Source organism: Barbus barbus (genome assembly GCF_936440315.1).
Source record: "Barbus barbus genome assembly, chromosome: 13".
In the NCBI taxonomy this organism is placed as follows: domain Eukaryota; kingdom Metazoa; phylum Chordata; class Actinopteri; order Cypriniformes; family Cyprinidae; genus Barbus; species Barbus barbus.
In genome coordinates, this window is record NC_136741.1 from 22025239 (window position 1) to 22046418 (window position 21180).

At 36.7% G+C, this 21180-nt stretch overlaps 1 protein-coding gene across 1 annotated transcript in view; it reads left to right on the top strand.

Moving 5' to 3' along the window:
• Nucleotides 1-4822: 4822 nt before the first annotated feature.
• LOC306879675 (phospholipid-transporting ATPase VA-like) overlaps nucleotides 4823-21180 on the top strand; it is a gene marked incomplete at both ends in the record, with an annotated part of 50669 nt that continues 34311 nt past the window's right edge. The window contains 3 exons of the mRNA XM_079432823.1: nucleotides 4823-5241; nucleotides 16401-16605; nucleotides 17119-17204. Of these exons, the coding sequence (XP_079288949.1) occupies nucleotides 4823-5241; nucleotides 16401-16605; nucleotides 17119-17204 (710 nt within the window). The remainder of the gene's footprint in view (nucleotides 5242-16400; nucleotides 16606-17118; nucleotides 17205-21180) is intronic.

Sequence of the window (21180 nt, forward strand, 5' to 3'; positions counted from 1 at the left end):
CCTTGTATCTGTGAAATGTATTTTTGTAAAGCGACCTTGAGCTGCAGAAAGGCTCTATAAATAAAACTACTTCTACATTGTGAGGGCAGACAATAGTCCTCACAAAGCATAATTCAGCATCGTAAGCATAATACATAATGTCTTTATAAAAGGTGAGGTAAAGGTTTAAGGTTAGGGGATATAAAATGTGATTAGTTCTCTATGAAAACAAAGCTGACAGAAAGTCCCCACCAAGATACGAAAAGTTTATTGGACTTCAAAAAATGACAAAAAAAACACTCTTAAAGTAGTCATCTAGGGTGAGTAAACAGAATTTTCATTTTTGGACAGCCTACCCCTTTAATTTAACAAAGAGTTGGTAGTTAGAGGTTTGAGGGGTCTGCACATTGTTTTATTTGCTGAAAGGACAAAATCTCACATGCAGGACAAAAAAGAAAAATGAAAACCAGTCTATACTGCAGATTCATTACTTGTGCTTAGATTGTGAGCTGCACAAAAGACCAAAATAGAGCTGAATAATATGTGCAAAGCAGTTTTTTGAAGTTGTGCTATATGCGCAATTAGGTGCCAGAGGACGGGACCTTTGTCTTGCCAGCACTTTAGGACTTTAGTTTAGGACTCATCACAATGTCATCTGCTCCTCTTCACAAAGCAGAAAGAGAATATCCCCAGAAGAATAGTAAAACCTGAAACTACCTACACTGTGACTTGAGAAATAACTTAATAAACATATTACATCCCTTAATGTCCATCATTTCTGCTCTGTTCTTGGCATATTAAAGTTAAACTAATTCATTGATATCTCTCCTGAAAAATATTGGGAAGCTTCAAATGCATTCTGGTGTGAAATGTGGAGATATTCGCACCACTTACATAAATTTCATGGCTCACTGGTTCATTGTAATGGCTGATTATAATATTAAAAAGCAAATTATGATGAAAAAAATAATCAGATGTGAATGACAGTATGTGTTGACAGGTTGCCTGGAGAATTGCCAAAATATAATGGTGGTTAATTTGGAGGAAAATTGTATTCTTAGTAAATCGGGTGTGAATGAACAAATCTGCAGTACAGCTATAGACATTTTTTCCACTTAGATGATCTTAAAAGAAAGCAAGTGAGTCCCAAACTGTTCAATTGTTCCATAATGAATAAGATTAAGCCTTAATTATGTGAATCATTTTAAAAGTTTGTGTTTTGTCTTCAACATTAAATCACGTAACCTTTAACGTCAGTCTTCATAGTTATGGAGATACATTTAGTTATGATTCGCTGTGATTAGATGACTCTGATGAATCACACGGCTTTCATTTTAATTAGCCTGTGCTCATAGGATTGATGAATGATGTTGTAATTTGTTAACACTGGTGATGTGTAAAACGATTAAATTATTGATGAGTGATACAAATGTTTTCAACTGACGACACCACAATCTCCAAAACTTACCAACACCTATAAAACAGGCTGTAAAAAACGACAACAACTGTACCACAAGAGGGCAGCTTCTTTAGACAGAACCCATAAACACCATCAACGGCTAAATGTTCTAATACAAGATTCATTCGATCTGCTAAATGAATGACAATCCTTAATCCACTTGCTAAGCACAATGATGAAGAGAAGCAAAACAGTGGCAAATGCTGAATCAGGTATCAAAGGCAGCCGGCAGGCATGGACACTCTCCAGGTTTATTGGAAGTGGAGGCTGCATCTATCCAAAGTTCCAGATCTCAGCAAATTTGCAAGGGCTGGGTCGTTTAGCCCTGAGCACACAGGGCAGGGGGAGATCAATCAGGGCCCTATCCGGCCCACTGTCGTACTTGATTTGCAGTACCAGCGTCCAGCTGTTGGGTTTGGGAAAAAATAATGGCTGATTGGACTCTGTGGCATCTTGGCAATGGGGAACAATTCAATTTCCCCGTGATGGATGGTCAAAGAGTGCCGGTCCTGAGCCACTGCAGCATGCTGCTACAGACCCAACGCAGACCTGAAAAACAGTAGTGAGACAAGGGAGCGTTTCCAGGCATTCGAGCTGACTGCCAGAAAGCCACTGCAATGATGCGCTTTTCCCAGATGAGAGAAAGCCATGTGCTGTTTTGACCCCAAAAGGCTGATCATGATTCATCTAATTTCATTTTCTGGACCTCTAAAAGAGCTTTCCCAAAAATTCTGAGATAATTGACTGTGTAGCGAGTGCGACAAAAAACTCAGTCATACGAAATTGGCTTTGGATGGCGATTCTTTAGTTTATATGACAGTTTTGAATAAAGCATCATGTTGATGGAGCTGACCTTGCGATTCTTGCAATATGAATGAAGTATTAAATGTTACTGCTTGCATGTTTGTTCAAACAAGAATAATGTATGTATTCAGACAAATTCATGCAATTCACATTACAATGTTAATTAAATTAATCAAAGCCAGCCATGCAAGCTTTAACTGAATTGGTGTTGAACTGGATTCCAAACAGCCTGTCCAAAGTAAAAACCAGATCCAGTCCATTACTTGCCAACTATACATTTACAAAAAGTTTTAGTTATTCTAAATGCAATGCTGCTTTTTATTTACACCCAAGAGAGTATATAAAACACCCCGAGCTGAGTTTAAAAAGGCAAAGCATGGAACACTGAAATGCCATTAAGATAAATAGAAGTTTAAAATCTCTGACTTTGCAGGCAGACACATAAATCACCATGTAGCACAATCCCTGCAGAAATATCCTTCATTTACACCAGCAAGTATTAAATAGAAGATATTATGGGGGAAAACAATGACCTATGCTCAGCATTTTCATAAAAGAACAAAGAGACACACAGTTACTAATGTATTTGCCTTTGTTGGTGTCAAAATGTATTTTTTCCACCTGATCAATAGCGATAGCAACTGGTTTATCTATTTAAAACTAGATCTCACCTCATGATTTATCGCTTAGATTTGATAGATAACTAGAAATTTAACAGTGTAGCCGCAGATAAATGTCAGAGCACAGGGACAACTTGTTTTGTTCCCTTCTCTGCTCAAGGGTACATCAGTAGAAAAAAAAGTCTAAATATCCTAGCGTAGATTTGGTGTGATCACTATGTCATGAAACATTCATGTGCTATTTTTAATTGTTCTGAAATATCCACATTTTTGGTGTGGTCTGTTTAATAGTCTTTTGGGGAGGCAGCCATCATAAAACCTACTCTACTACCAAGAATTTGCAATAGTAAACAATATATAAATCTCTCTATTTTTAGCTTTTTATTTCTATAAGTACATTTTTCAACCACATAAATGTTGCCAATTTGTTCTTATAATTACTTTGGAAAAATATTAATTTGAACAATTATGGCTCTTTAGAAAATGAATGATAAAAGCACGAGTAACTGTAAATAGTGCACAAGACATCATGCAGTAACACAAACAGAACACACTACAACTAATTGTGTCTGGTCCATTTGTGCTTTGTACTATACATTTGTCCTTATCTCAGAAATTATTTGATGTCAGTGTGTATGCTCTTTCATTTATGGAAGTCTTTTTCAAAAAATGATGGCATTCAGTTTGTACCAAAAAGTCTTGACTGCTTTGTACAATACATTTGTCTTTGCCTGCTGTTATTGCTGTTGTTTTATCTGTGTCGTCTTCCCCATCGTGCATTCAGCTCGATTTTATGCTTTATAAGTTAATGTTCTCAGTTAACCTTTTGCAATGCATTTTACAGACATCAGGACAGGTAAACAAATAGAACGTTTAGATTTTTTCTGAGTTTTCTCAAACTTTTAGACTTTTTGTTCTATAAACTTTAATAAAACTATAGTCCTTAGGTTTTATATTTAAGCTTTGTCATATTCAGAGTTTTAAGAAGATGACAATTCATTTAAAACACTAAACAGAGATGACAACGCAAGCAGATGACAGGGAACAGGGACACAAGCAAACACAACTAAAGGGACACAAGCGACACAAATAAAACATAAGCAATAATAGCAGACAGATACTGTTAGTGCCATATTTGTTAGGTTCCACAGCTCTCTACTGTGTTCCTGTCATAGTAGTTTTTATGCAAATCTGTGTTTCAAGTTGTTGCTGTTTTTTTATGTTCAATTTCATAATAGCTACATTTCAACATCACTTGCCTAAGCAACAATGAATGCAGAAATCTGACTGCTACAGGTCAGATCATTAAATTCTAGTTCATTTCTGACCCTTCTGCTGTTTATCCAGATGTTTACTAAATATAGATGTTAGGCAAACTGATAATAAGAATTTACTGAGTGAATGAGAACATCTTTTTATCTGTACAATGAAAGTACTGACTGACGTTGTTTTTGCAAACTTGCAAGGGGAAACACTTTTTCTCAATGGTAACGCGTGGCACTTCCAGTGATGATGTTTCATTGGTAGGTGGGCGGAGCTTTATTTGCGTCGGTGGTGACGTTTTTTTTTTTGTACCTCCCGTGATTGGCTTGTTTTTTTTCACCACAGCTGAGGAAAACACCGCGTGTACAAGCATATGGATGGACTTTAAACAAGGACTACTCCTCTGCAGGTTTTTCCTAATGATTTATATAGCTGAAATTTGTAACAGCGCGTATGTATAATCGCTCGGCCCTGCCTTAAAGCATCTTCAGCCACTGAGGGGGAAAAGAAAGATGCCGCTTTAAAACTTTTCAGTGCTAACGAGAGAAAGGGAGAGAATTGACGCGATGGGGGAGGACGATAAAACAGAGTGAAGAACTTTTCTTACGGCTCTTCGTAATCAAGGAGGATCAGCATGATTACATAGATACCATCTTTTATTGGTTCAAGGAAAAGAGACAAAAGTTTTGGACGAAGTATGGCGCGAGAGACCGGAGAAACGAAAAGTACCAAAGTGAAAAAGCATAAAAGAAGGAAAAGCAAAAAGGAGAGCAAAACCAGGACTGTACACGCCAACATTTTGTATGACCATACCAAAGGAGGGGATAACCCCAACAGACACTATGCAAACAATAAGATAAAAACCACAAAATACACTCTGCTTTCTTTCCTACCGAAGAACCTCTTCGAGCAATTCCACCGATTTGCCAACGTGTATTTTGTTTTCATAGCCTTACTGAATTTCGTGCCTGTGGTCAATGCTTTTCAACCAGAGTTGGCTCTTGCCCCTGTGGTTTTTATTTTGTCAGTTACCGCTATTAAGGATTTATGGGAAGATTACAGACGACACCGCTCGGATAAAGAAATAAATCATTTGGACTGTCTCGTTTACTGCAGGTAAGCACGTGCTTGAAAACCGACTAAGTACAAAGTGCCATAAAACCATGTGTATGTTTGTTTAGTTTTCTTCGTCGAGAATGGACACAAATGCACTTCTATGCCCTGATTTTGCCTTGCTGCTAAGGACCTGTGGGCCTGCCTACCTGTTGAAGGAGGAGTCTCAGGAAGCGTCTCATATCTCTCATGCTTTGCCTTCCTAAGCGACAACATTTTGAACAGGCACCTGTTGAGGGGGGTTTTCACACTTTAAAGTTGTAATTCCTGGGTTATTTCGTCCCTTTTTCACACTGCCCGTCAGTGTGGTAATCTGTGGTTCTGAGATTCTTGTTTGCATATTTAGGATGTTAGCAATATGGACAAATACAGCACTGGACCACCTGCTTAATTCCTGCTTGTCCATTTGTGGAAGTGTTGCCACGTACATCTGCTTCTTTACACGTTTGACGTGTAACGTTTCCCTTCATACTTTGATTTAAGCAACACATGAAACTTTTCACGATTATGCGTAAATATTTACTGAATGAAGCATTGAGTAAGTTTTTGATTGGTTGTGTGTTGCTAAACCTCTTCCAATTACTCTCCAGCATACTGTTTGTCTGCCTTTGGCCGCTCAATTTTGCAGTAGCCCCTCACTGCAGAACAAATATCCAGGGGGTGGGGTTGGATCCACATCTAGGGGGTGGAGATTGGTAGGTTTAGGGATCAGGGGGTGGAGACGGGTAGGTTCAGGTATATGTAAGGTGGGAGGAGTTAGATCTACATCCAATCACGCCCCCTGGGTTAAAATGATGATCACACCCTTGAAAATTGCAAGTGTGAAACCGTTCACCTAGGGCAGGGAGTTTAGCCCAGGGTTAAATGCAGTATGAAAAACCCTTGGCTCCAAAAATGCGGTCTAGGTTGGCAACTCACTTGATATATGAGACTCGGGTTGGGGAGTTTGGGTTGTGGTATTAGTGTGCTGCTTTTATATTTTGGTACATTTTGTTGTGTGAAACCTCTCACACCAACACGACACCCATAAGCACATAGTACTGATAAGCAAAAGAGAAGGAACAGTGATTGAAGTTTCACCCTCTGGGTAAATGAGTGCTGTCAGAGTAGCTGATATGGTTGTGCATTTCAGGCCTCAGTGTCACTCATGTATGTCATCTCTAAATTCCAACGAGTTTCATGAATATTCAGCCATGATTGTCTTTGGACATAAGTATAGGCTTATTGGTATTAATTGGTATTATCGTATTGAGTGCAGGGTTCTTGTAGTAAGCTAAAACTTAAAAATGAAACATGTAAATAAATTGGTAGAAAGGACTTGCTTTATTTTCATTCAAAATGGAAAAAGAAAAATCTAATTCAAAATATAAGTAAAATCTTTAATAGTATCTCGATTATAATACTAAAACAACACTGAGTGAGGGTTTGTTAATTTGCTCATTCACCTTTCAAACTTTAAAAACTTGAGTGAATTGAGTTCAGTCCTTTCACCTTGTTGGCATTATGTGGCAAAAACATTACCCCTAATTGTGAAAGTGTGTTAGATTATCTAGCCCTGAAGATAAGCTTAGTTTTTGATCAAGTTAGATACTTTTTGCATGCTGTTCGAGTTTGTCCTTGGTGATAAACATAGTGTGCTCATAGTGTGAACTTGCTGGAACAAACTATTCACCTCCATCCATTTGAGCTACAGCTCCTTTAGCAGATACAAATTTAATTTTGTACAGAAATGAAGGACATTGTCATGCATTCTCCTGTATTATCAGTAAAAAAAAAAAGGCCTTGTTTGGAGATCAGCCTGTCTGTCATCTGCATTTTTGAGAGATTCCACTTGTTTGTTTTTTGGCGTCTGAGTCAGTCTAGAGACTGTATTTCTTGATGAAAAGCGTCTCTGTCAGTCATGTTAAGGCCATGTGTCAGCTCTGTCAAAAGCCACAGTGTTTTTCAGACTCCACAATCTGAGCTTGTGCTGTATCAATGTTGCTCTCAAGGCTGGGCTTGGTTGAATTTTCTCAAGCAAATGACTATATTTTGAAAACTGTTCCTGTTGCTAACAAAGCTACACTGAATTACTGCAGATTGAATTCGCAGTAGGATGTCATCCCAGCTGAACCTGAATTGACCTTTAATATGATTTCAAAGTTTGTCACGGGAACTCACACTTGAATTACTAGTCACTGGTTGGACTATAAACTAAAGAACACATTTCCATTCAGTGCTAATGAGTCTTAATCATTAAAGTATGATTTGTACAGTGTGACCACTGACCAGATACTTTTCTTTCTCTAGCAACTCCTCTGGGTTGACAGGATGTTTTTGTATCTGAACAATGTTTTCCACATGTGCGTGGCATCCAGGCACTACACTCTAACTACAGACATCTGGTGCAAGTGTTATGTTGCCTGATGTTATGGAAATTACCAAGTAATTTAATAGCTTGATATAGGAGAGATTTTATATATATACTTTTTTTTATATATATATTGATATATCGAGTTTGTACGATATATCAATATATGTAAAAAAAAAAAAACCCTTAATCTTTCCCTCTATCTTTCTCTCCTTCCCTTGCTAGCTTTTACTTATTTGAACAATGACTGAGACTTGGTGTTACGAGCACTTCCTCTGTCTGATTGCCTCTTCAAGATGAATCGCTTCTTGTATTCCCCAATTGTAAGTCGCTTTGGATAAAAAAAGCATCTGCCAAATGAGTAAATGTAAATGTAAATCAATATTTTTTATAAGTGATACGGTATGAGGCAATACCGTTTATATCGATTTACAGTAGAAAAATATCTAGGGGAGGACTGAACTGCTGCGGAGAAAGTGCTTAATACAATTTGTTCTAAACATGTGACGAGCTTTATATTAAGAGCTTTAAAAAAACTTGTAAGCTTTAGTAGCCTATAGTTTATAGTTTCAGTTTAAAGCGGCTCTCGCTCGCACCGTCAGATGCTCGGACAGAAAGGCTGTGTGTGCTGCTGACAGAGATGCTTCTCGTGCTGTTTAATGTGTTTGAGATGTGCTGTTTTCCTTAATGCATAACTTACATTTCAAAGGTATATTCTCCATCTGTAAATGTAAAAAATTTCTGTCAGAAGTGCATGAGCCTTTTGCTTTGCGATTTTCCGCTAAACTTCACAGACAGAGCTCAATGAAATAAGAGCGCAATGAAATAAGAGTGCAATAATTCTGACTAAAATATACATTTTGCTTAAATAGTTGTAGTTGGACAATAAATGTGACATGTAGAATTTGAAACCTAAGTGTATTTGTATGATAGCACTAACTGTAATGGGGTAATCAAAATAGTATTTTTACTCAATTAGTCTATGCTTTTTTATTATATTAATTTTTAGTTTAGTAAATTTAACTTCTGCTTTAAAAGCATTATTTTTGTTTTTAGATTGCAATGTTACAATGTTAAAATGTAATGTGATTGTAACCCCTTTTTGCACGTAATATATGCCTACATGGTTACATTCACTTTATTCCAAATACGAAAGCGTAGAAAATACAGAGACATATACTGTATAGAGCAAATCAGCCAAAAAAAATACAGAGATCTGAATTTTTGCTCATATTGCCCAGGCCTACTTTCTGAGTATAAAACGGTTTGTTGTTCGACACTGCAGCGTTGTGTGTGGCAGTGATGCTTATGAAAGTATTTGGTCAACATTTTTCCATTTTGTATTATGTTATTGCACAATGATGTGAAAGTGAATAAAATAAGGAATGTGGATATTGCAGAGTTTCTTCTGTCTTTCATCATGCCTTGCATCTTGCCTCATCCATGGATTAAATGTTTGATTGCACAAAAACTTCAAAACAGCTGAGAAATTATAGAAGTCATTTATTTTAAGTCATGTGGATAATATTATGGATTTCTCAAGCTTTCTAGGTTGTTGATTTGTCATTGTTGTGTGTGGATGTACGTATATACACTAAAGTTTGAGGACCGTAATATTTGTTAACGTTTTGTTAAAAATCGTCTCTTATGTTCACCAAGTCTGCATTTATTTGATCAAAAATTCAGTAAAAACAATAATACGGTGTAATATTATTACAATTCAAAATAGCTGTTTCCTATTTGAATATATTTTAAAATGTAATTTATTTTTGTGATGACAAAGCTGAGTTTTCAGCAGCCGTTACTCCAGTCTTCAGTGTAACATGTTCCTTCGGAAATCATAATGTGCTGATTTGAAGGATAGCATTTATTTGAAACAAATCATTTCTAAAAATGTAAAAGTCTTTACTGTGACTTGTGATCAATTTAATGCATCCTTGTTGAAAAAAAGTATTAATTTCTTTTTTTAAAAAAAGAAAAAAAAATGAAAAGCTCAGATTTTGAATGGAAGCGTATTACCTAATACTGTGTGCAGTGTGTTTTATGCTTCTTATAATGTCCGTTTGATCCTATTTCAGTTCTCCCTTGCAGTGTGATGTCCAAAAGCCTTACAAGGAAATCATAAGTGGTTAATAGAAAAAAAAAATTTTCTGCTTATGGTCGCCTCCATGTTTACATGACCAGGCATCTGCTGCTCTCTTTATCTTTTTCCAATAATCAGACACTAGTTGCTGGACAACTGCAAACAGGCCATATCTACAATATCTTACGGTGTAATATTGTATCAGCAGCATCATAAAAGACCTTGGTTTCATTTTCGGAAGGTGTCTCTTAGGAAGGCCAAATGTCACCAAATCTGATCCCTGATTCTGTTATCAGGGTCTCTGAGGGTATTGACATTGTAATGAGACTCACAGAAGGCTGTTTAAAAAGTTGTGCTGAATGAATCCTGCAAGGTCAGCAAAAACCCTTCTGTATATGGTAGGTTATGTATTGTATGCTAGTACAATCAATATGTTGAACATTGCGTGTGTGTGTGTGTGAGTCTGTGTGTGTTGGGAAACTTCCACCTTTGGCCTTAGACATATTTATGAAGCGCAGAGGATGCAGGCACTGTCTGTGACTTCTTGTTATGAGTTGCTCTTCTGTTTTGACGTGTTTATGTTCATATTTTCACCATCTTAAATATAAATTAGAGCCTTATTTGCCAAGCCGTAACATTTCTGCTTTTGCTTATCGGCTGTGCACATGAAGTAACGTGCATTTCAATCTGACGGTCATCCTGTTCGGACAGAAAGAGCTATTTTGGGGGAGACCTGCACAAATGGAGTTCCTGTTTAGCTTGAGGGTAAATACTACTTGGAGACATATCGATGATTTGTTAACATTACAAGGTCTCTGAGATGTCAGCATTCATGGTAGATGCTCATGTTGGACAATAGGAGAAAGGGTTATGTAAGGTTAGGATAGGCCTATACACTGTGTGGAAGACGGTCTGAAATGGCTGAAAATGTTTTTCATGTTGCAGCAAAGACCGATTGTGAGCATTGTGACGGGGACATCTCGAGTCAGTGCTGTTTTCTTTTCTTTTTATTCATGAAAATTACCAAAACCTTCATAACCTGCCTCTCCGACAGTTTGACATGGCCTATTGTGTGTCTGAGAGCACTATCAAGTGTAACTCGTAAAATAATGCGAGTAATTTTTCAAGAGAGACAGAGGGATCAGGAAAACAATAGAAGTTTCTTGAAAGCGAGTGCGTCCCCTCCTTTCCTGTGTTCAGCAGGCAGCAGCGAGATAAAAAGACTTTCTATTGTGTTTCTTGCTGCTCTTTTCAAATGCTTACAACAAAAATATCGCAATGTTTTTACGAAAATCTGTTCACATTGTGACATTGTTTCCTGGAGGATTTTGATGCTTGTTTTTGATTTTGATGCTTGATCAATGCTTGTTTTTTCGGTGAGAGTTGTGAGAGGACAGGAGGCAGGAATTCAAGGAATTTTGAGCTTTTGCAGGGTGAGATGGTTCACGCTCTTTAAAGTGGCTCAGGTTTGCCTCGAATACTTGTAAATCTCTGGTTCAGGTTTAACATGGTATCTGTATCATAGAAGCCGTCAACAGAGACCTTGACTGTAGTATGAAGGTTGCTGTTTTTGTTCATTTCCTGAGGTTAAGGGCTATTAGTCATAAAGGGATGCAATGGTATTAAAATGTCTTATCATGATTATAGTGACCAAAATGATCACGGTTATCAGTATTATCACGGTATTGTTAAAATGTGCTGGAGATATTCAAAAAGTACCGACACCTAAATCACTTCACCAAGTTTTATATTTAAAAATCAACAAACAACAAATAAAGTGACTTTTTGTTTGCATAATCACTAAAACTATAACATGACCAATGATGTTCGGATTTTAAATGACAACTGGACTGACAACAGTTTAATAGCATGTTCAAATATCTAATGTAAATGTTCAAATAAAGCTTTGAAAAAGTTTCATAAAAATGTAAACCTCACATTTCAGCCTTTAAATAAAGAAAAGGATTAAGTCAAAATGATAATTGATTAATAAATGATTATATGTATTTTATCTGCTCCAAAAATAATTCTAGATAACTTATCTGAATTGTTTAAATGTGTAAAATCCTCATAAGCTTGTTTTTCATCAACCTGTCAAAATTTATGTCTAGGGTATAAGAGTTAAATCGTGTTCTATATTGTAGCTTTGTTACAGGTTTATAAATAACTTGAAGTCATGTTTTAACCTCCACTTATCATGCTCATCTTTATTCCAAAAACAGCCATCATTTAGTTTAGCTTTTTTTGTCCTCTTTCAAGTTAATTCACTTGTGTCCAAAATGTGAACTAGGACCCATGTCTTCAATGATTCAAACTCAAAATCACTATCTAGATGTGAAACGCACACATTTTCTTCTTAAAAGAGCATATAGCAGAGTTCATCCTCAGGGTTGTATGCGCTGTAACTGCCTGGACATGAAGCAAAGCCTTTCAAGGCATCAGAGACATATTCTCCAGAATACTCAAATTAAACCGTGCAGCCAAGTGTATTGAATTTATGTGGCTTGAAGGGTTAACGAAATAATTTATTTCATTATGCATATAAATACACGTTACAGATCTTATTGCAATCAATCGATTTAATGTATGTTTCTTTTTAACTTTATTGTGTGCATTATATTTAAACGATGTCACTATCTGATCACCAACTTTTTTTTCTCTCTCAATAACCTGAAAGTACACCTGAACCTACATCACAATATAGAAAAGATCTGTTGCTACTTCTGTTGTATTGTGACTTTAAACTAGATTTATCATTACATTTATGAACGGCAAGTAACTGGTACAAATGTATTTCGCTTGATGAAATTATGCAATTGCAAGTCAGCTATATTATTTGAATGCTTAAGGTTTCATCACGTCACATCAAAGAATTGAAAATTGGAGTTTGGTGACTTTTAGTCCATATAGATCTACCTGTAGCTTTGATGACTTTAAACTAAGATCTAACCTGAAGCTGAATTGTTGTGTGCTCATGGTCATCCTTGTCTCTCATTACATTTTGTATTGTCAAAGCATTAGAACAACATAGAAAATTATTTAGAATATCTGAACATTTAGTAAAGCCTAGAGAAAATAGTAGGAATAAGGAAACTAAATAAAGGCATTATTATATAAACACATGGCTAGATATAGCAAAACAAAAATGCTAATAGTGTTACAATAATATTAATAAAACAAAGAATTATAATAATAAACAAAAGATTATACTATAGACATCATGTAACAACTGAACTTAGAAATTTGAACATTGTATACATTATATAGATGTGTGTAGATCTAATGGGTGTGTGTTTGGGCTGTGTGTGAGTGAGTGTGTGTTTATTGGCTGTTTGTTTCTCTCTGGCTGTCCCTCAGATGACAAGATGCTACAAATCTTGCAGCTATATTAGAACATTTGGCTTCTTCACCAAGAATGAAACTGAGTTTTTGGGTTGGATTACAGGTGCTAAATTGGGGGAATATTTTATTGATTTTGGGGTAGTAGTGGTCTCTGATAACTTTATATTTTGTGCATTCTGTGAGGAAGTGCAGCTCTGTCTCCATCACTCCCAGGATGCAGTCAGTGCGAGCAGAGTCTGTCCTCACGAGAGAGCCAGGTCTGTCTGCACCGGCCCGTCTCCACGGCCAGACTGTGTTCACTGAGTCTGTACATCGTCGGTGTGAGTCTCACATCACTCACGGCGCTCAGGTAGATCGCAACAGTGTATTCTCAATTTAGGGCCGAATAACATTCCAGTTTGTGCTGGTTTTTAATGGTGTTTGTCCAATGGGTGATGTACTTGTCTTTTTCTGTGTTTATAATATGTGTGGGCCGAATGTGTGTGTGTGTGTGTGTGTGTGTGTGTGTCCTGAGGCTGGCTGATCTCTGTGTGTGTGAGCTCAGTCAGTCTCAGCACCAGCTGGCACAGGGGACTCTTACTTATGCTCAGCTCTTGGTGTTTTGGGGCTTTGTAATGGTATGTGTTGGGGTCGCTTGTTTTTAGGTGTTTCCATAATTTCAGGGCTCTTTTTTTGGATGTTTAGAAGGAGAAGGGTATTGGCCTAATTCTGCTCTGCATCCATTGTTTGGAGTTTTTCTTTGGACTTTGAGTATTCTTTTACAGAAATCTAAATGTAGAGTTTCGATCGGGTGTTTTTCCCAATTTAAGAAGTCAAATTTTATAGAAGGACCCCACACTTCACTGCCATATAGAACAATTGGTTCAATTATAGATTTGAAAAGTTTGAGCCAGATTTGGATTGGGATGTCGATTTTAATGGATCTTTTTATGGTATAGAAAGCCCTTTGAGCTTTCTCTTTGAGTTCATTCAGCCAAAGTAAAGTTACCAGTTGGAGTTATTTTCAGGCCACGGTAAGTGTATGTTTTTGTGGTTTCAATGGTTTTGTGTGATAGTGTGAATGGGTGTTTTGCCCCCCCCCTCCCCGACTGCTCTTTTTTTCATCCATGTATCATTATCTGAGTTATGTATGTTTACAAGCTTCCTCCTCCAAATCCTTAACTTTGAACAGTTTTTACAGTAACCAGAATCATTTTATAAAATTCGCTAGATTGTGAATTGCATTATCAGTGTAACATCCTCATGACCACCCTGGTCTGCCCCTGCTTCCTCTCAATGACATGTTTATATACTCTCAGCTGGATGTTGTCCGACCCGTTTGGCCCTCAAAGTCATGTGCCTGTAATCAGCAGTACAGTTAAACGTAGGTTTAGAGTTGATTTTAAGGTGAAGTGTGTAATTCATATGCCTCAAAATAACAGGTGAAAATATGAGTGGTTTTGGCAGTTTTTGTTATTTTGTCATTTATGCGACTTCCTCAAAAGCACAGCAGTGAGGGACATATCACCCTTGTGTGAGTTAGCATCACCTGTGTGCCTTTGACAACAACCCAATAGGATTTTTCCATTGGCTTTTGAATTACTGCAGAAAGTAAGCTCGGTGACCAACAAAGATTTATGATTCTTAAACGTTTTGTTCATCATGGTTATTTTCACAAATGAACACAACATTCATGAATTTTGAAGCCTAATTGCAATCAGCAGATATACACCAAGTTTACAGTAATCGCATGAATTCACGGTCACCACCTAGCCTCTGACAACTGTCTTTATTAAAAAATAAAAATAAATAAATGATTGTAATAGTGAGTAGATGAGTTCACCTGTTTTAAGTCATTACGTTTAATGCTTCTGCCTCTGTAGTCCCATTTAGCCCCTTTCTAGCAACTACATGTTTCTAGCCAAATACAAGCTTTAAAAATCACAAGGGGGATGTATTTTTTCATAGAGTAAAATTAGAAAATGTCTTGAGCTTGTTAACCACAGACCTTATTTCAGACATTTAACCCAAAACCCATTCAAAAGACCCATTTACTTTTGGAAGATGAAACCGGCTTACAAAAATACGTTCCTGCAGCTCTCTATTGTCTGCCAAGAGACTTAAAGAAACCTCCTGGTGGCCATCGTTTTACCTCTCCTGCTTTGCCATCAGGTGAATCCTTCTTATTCCTCTTAAACCATGAAGAATTAGTTCTTTCTATACTTTGTACAACTCTTGAAGCCAAGTTTGTGTAAGAGGTCTCCCTACATTCCCGCGTGGCAGTAAAAGAGTGCTCTTATGTGTAGAAGGGCGGAAAAAGAAACAGACGGAAGGTTTGTTTAGCAGAGGCGCTCGGAGAGCCAGAATATTATTTATTTTTGTCCTCCTGAAATAGGCGTCATGTTGCCCATCATGTTAGGCCAGCACCATGAACACTACCCTCCCAGTTTTGAACACGGCACAGATGTGGTTTGTTTATCGTTCAGTCATGTGTGGAGTTTGTTTGGTCTTGTTGTTTTCCACATTTACTGCTTACGGATCCGTTCACTGCTAATGCAGAAAACAACACAACAAGCTGAGGCAAGTGTCAAAATACATTTATGGTAAATAATGCAAATTGAGAAAATTTAACATTTTCTAGACGGTTATTTGTAAGAGCACAGTTCACTAATGGGAAAGAAAGACAGATTCATGTATATTGTTTAGTCTGTCCTGAATTTTCACCAACGTCTGACTCTTTGTTTCTGTGGTATTCTCAATCAATGAATCTGAGGCTTTCTAGATTTCTAGAAAATGTCCTATCCATCTTTTAATTCCAACTAAACTTGAACATTAAAATTAAATTTAAAGGGTTACTCCACTCCCAATTTTTTATTTTTTTTTTGTCATTAATCGCTTACCCCCATGTCGTTCCAAACCCATAAAATCCATTGTATCCACTGGACGCAAACTGTGTACGCTGTTCTTTGTCAGCTGCACCATGCGGATACGCTGTTTTCGTTCAAATCAAAGCATAAAAAACGTAGAAGATGTATCCGTGTGGTGTGGCTGTTACGGTTGAACCACTGATGGCAGATTGACTATTCTGACGGTGTCTTTCCTACTTTTCTGGGCCTTGACAGTGTTAATTGTTTGGCAGTCAATGGGACAGTCACAAGGCTCCTGGTTTTCATCCAAAATATTTTAAATTGTGTTTCGAAGAAGAACGAAGCTTTTACGGGTTTGGAACAACATGGGGCCAGGTGATTGACCATTTTCATTTTAGGTTGGAGCAACCTTTTAATGTTTTGAATATTCAACATTAGAACGCATTAGGACACAATGGCTTCTGTGAAGTAACAAAGCATCTTTTCTTTGTGACATGATTATGGGTAAATTATTACATTTGTTTTTTTGTGCCCTTTGTAGGAATGAGAAACGGTATGTGGAGAAATACTGGAAAGAGGTGCGGGTCGGAGACTTCATTCGTCTGCGCTGCAACGAGATTCTGCCAGCGGATGTTCTGCTGCTCAGCAGCAGCGACCCGGACCGCCTGTGTCACATTGAGACGGCCACACTGGACGGTGAAACCAACCTCAAGCAGAGGCAGGTGGTGCGCAGCTTTATCGATCTGGTGAGTGTTCAGGACTGTGGTGTGTTTGTTGTGAAATCCCATAAGTTGAGTAAAGAACTGAATAGAAGCACGCCGGTGTCAAGAACAGTTAAAGTGATGGTGTGTGTATTCAGATGCTCTGTGCTTGCCCACTAAGATAGCTTTAGTCATTTCACACAACTCACCAAGTCGTATATTCATTTCCCTCACTGCTGCTCACCCTGTATGTGTTACGTTTCAAGATGTGAGTTAGAGATTGATCTGAGCAGAGTTTGACAACAAAATCGAGTAGTGTAGCCAAAAAAATAGTGGATCTCGGAAAAAAGTTCCTGCTGCTATTGCTTCATACAAAAAAGGTACAATAAAAGTAGTTAATAAATCTTGTGCCCTATATATTCAGTCTTCCAAAATCCTAAAAAGATTTGTATGAGGAATAGACTGAAATTTTGATTAGAGTGAACTGTCCATTTATAATTCAGTTTTAAATATTTGTATGTTCAGATCCCAAATTGCAAATCTGTTTTTCATTTACAGGACTGTGAGTTTGACCCATTAAAATACAACAGTGTTATTGAATGTGAGAAGCCCAACAATGACCTCAACAGATTTCGTGGATACATGTAAGTATAATGCATTTATGTATTTTAAGTGCATTTACATTTTTGCTTAGTTTATGGCCCAACCTAATCATGATTAATGCCATTGTAATTTCATAGCGCTTCACTCGAAAATCTTCACTTGATTAAATCTGTGTGTTGTGAATTAGTTTGACCCTGTATGTATAGCTAATAATGTAATATCCCATCTGGAAATTAGTACGCCTTCATTATATTCAATGATCATCTTTTCTATAAACCATTTAGACAAAAAAGATTTTTTCTTTTATTTTGTTTTGCCGGCAGAGATTAAAATTCCATTAGCGTCCGAGATTCAAATAATGGGATGAATGGTTATTTTGCGACCCACATAGATCCAGTTTAATATAGTTGTAATGGAGAGGCAGTGTGTATTTCTCTCACTCCAGCATTATTCTTGTGACTTTTCAACCCTGTTAGTCTGCCTAATTATTCTACTGTACCTTCTACCACCTCTCACCAGCAGCGTTCTCTGTTGGAGTACTATAGCAAAGGGTCTTTGGTTGTTAGTGTTAAGGTTGGAAGATGGAAGGAGGCTATAATTAATGCTGCCATGCTGCTGCTGAAGAATGTGAAATGCTTTTCTAAGGGCCAGAGGGCAAAAATGTGTGATCCTTGCTTATATTATCATTCATATTTATTGGTTGTTACTATAATTGGTGCCATATTTTACTAAGTGTTATATACACTTTTCTAAATATCAACAAAAATACATTAAATGCATCCAACATAACAATTTCCCCTCACCACTGATGTGACGTCTCCTTGCTATATCAGTAAATATACCATTTTTTATGACAATAAAATGCATGAAATAAAAGTAAGCAATATAGTCCATCCTCCCTGTATATACTTTTATATTTTAGTAGATGTGTGTTATTAAAAAGACTTGAAGGTATGTCCCTTGGTAATACATATACACTGTTACTATTATATTTCTTCCCTTTTTAAAGAACTATTTTAATGTACTATTTAATAAATAAAAAAATAAAAAACTGAAGGATAAAATCATTATCTTTTCAAGAAGTGAACTCTTAACGGATAAGTTTTCTGTTTTTCAGTTGTTTCATCAATTTTTCTTAAGTTCTGTTTTGGGGACTGTTTTGATTTTGGTCAACTACCAAGCTATATATGATCATTGAAAATGGATATTTATTGAAATAGCATCATTAAATTCTAAGAAGCCCCTTATAGTTTATTGACCTTTAAGGCTTCTAATGTCAAATTACATTCTAAAACTGTCAATCATTTTACTGTCAAGCCTCTTATCTGACAGTATAGCTAGATACATTTGTTTGAGGGGATGTTTAAAATCCTACAAAAATCTTCTTTAAATCACTTTATCAAACTGAAAAATAGACTCGTTTCATAAAATGATCCCAGGAATTCCTGTATTCTCACTTTTTAAAAAAGCTCGTTAATCTGGTATTTAGACTTTCAAAGTGTGAATTAAGATTGTACTGTGTTTATTTTGCAGTCGTAAAGTCTTAAATGGTGGCTAACACATACAAGTCAAAGGCTTGAGATTAGCATGCATAATATATTTGAGCAGACTGCTGTGGCAGTAGTAAAACAAGAGCTTTAGCCAGGGCTGTGTAGGTTGAAGTATATCTCCTGTGTTTAGATGAAAACCTGCTGCACATGGTATGGTAATGACAGCCGGGCCAGCGAGTCAGCTGACAGGAACCAGAAGGTTTATGACATTTATTTCCCTGGATGATGGAGAACAGATGCTTCTGGTGTGCTGCCAGCATTTTTAATTTTTTTGTCCGGTTACCACAAAGTGGCTTACCGGAGCAAAAGGGGGAACATAATGCACAGTGGGCGCCAAGGACTGTGTCTTGTTGGAGTGACAGCTTATTGCATTAAGAGATCGTCCCAGCTGGCGAATATGTGCAGTGCAGGCTAGGGAGATGATACCTGGAGGGCATGGGCATGTTGTTTTGATCCAGTCACCTTAATGGTAAATATTATGGAACTAATATGCCCTTCAAGTGTAGAAGATTCAAAAATATTGCAATTTTGAGCAAATGAGTGACCAAGAAGATGTGTATTTACGAGTGGGATACTTGAAATGATTTTGTAAGTTCATTTAATTTTACATGCTTTAATTTTTACAATTTTAAATTCAGTTGCAGTTATTTGGGCTTATTGTTCACAATATAATTCTTAAAAAAAAAAAAAAAATTAGGCTACTTCAGTGTTATGTGTCTTGACTGTGTGACTTATCATAATAACGAATGACTGACTCTGAGGTACAAGTTTCCCGGGCACACTTGAAGGCAGCTTATTTACTCTGGTGCGGCAGAAATTGCTGACTGATGATACCACACAAACATTAGCAGCTAATCTGAGCTGTGACGTGAAAGGCTGCAGACAATAAACAACATTTCTGCCAATTACACAATTTTAAAACATTTATTCATCTATAAATGAACATTTACTCATGTCCCATGTTGCTACAAATCTGTAAGACTTTATGACTTTCTTTTTCTGTGGAACAGAATAGAAGATATTTTGAAGAATGGTGAATGTTGGCCCCAGTGATTTGCATTTTATGGACAAAAAAAAATATTATATATCAATTTATATATACATAAGGTGTATACGATGTTTTAATATTAAAATGTTATAGTAAGTTCCTTATAATGACCAGGGTTGTGTTTATTTGTTTAAAAATACAGTAAAAACAGTAATATTACAAAATAAATACAACTGTTCTCCATTTTAATATATTAAAAAATTCAAAATATTGTTGAAATTTCCGCTTTGCCATCACAGGAACAAACTACATTTTAAAATCTACTAAAGCAGAAAAGTTATTTTAAATTGTCATAATATTTCAAAATATTAACTGTTTTACAGTTTTTTTTTTTTTAATATAATAAATATATAATAAAAAGCCTTTGTGAGGATAAAATACTTTTTTTCTAAAGAATCTGTAAAAACAATTCCAAACTTCTTACTGGAAATGCTGATATTTTCAATTTTGAGTGAACTATGCTTGTATGAGCATGCAATATTATGTAGTATTTACAGTTTATATCTTGATTACAATACATTTGATTCCATTAGAATACATAAATTTATATTTAGGTGACCTAAGAGAAAGATGCTTTTTGCAGGCATATGATATACAGTTATTACATTTACCGTCAAGGGCTAACTGGACCATACTTGACTAGCCATACTTTGACCTTTTTGTCCAAGCTAATACATAGGCAAACAGCTCTGAGCTTAACCAGAACTTTGATTGACAGCATGGGGTGTACATACAGCTAATATATCAGGTCTGGGTATGAACCAGGGCCAAGCTCAAAGATAAATGCACTACTACTATGGAAAAAATAAATAAAAATAAAAACCTTGCCAGAAGCCTTGTCAGATAATTGACAAAGGAAAAGTTCAGCAACAGCGAAGAGCTTTTTAACTAACCGATGTAATCCTGAATTTAGCACTGGGATTAGTGCTTGCATTAAAGCTTATTGAGCTCCCTCCACAGGTGTTTAGCATTCAGCATTTAATTTGCATTTGACGCCATTTTTATCAGCAGCCCTTGGGCCTTTTGAACCTTTTCCCGTTGTTGGAATCAAATGCAACCTTCGGATCAGAAGTCTTGTTGTATTTAAGATTTCATTCTCCGCCACTCCTTCGCTCTCATTTATCCTTGGAATCTTTTTTCTTTTATGACACGGCTTTGGGGTTAGACAAAAAGTGCTGCATAAACTGAACGTGAGATCCAGTTGGCCTCGGGGCTTTACCTGTGTACAGAGCCGTTTTACTGAGGTCATGGCTTCCTATTGATTTTGTGCTGTGAAAGAGGGATCCTGAGGGAAACCCTGTGGATTGTCAAATATGATGGATCTATGTGGTCAACAACAAGGGATGCAGAATTATGTGGATATCCCATGGCAATATCCACATCATACAGTAGTTGTTAGATTCCAGTCTAATGTAGTTC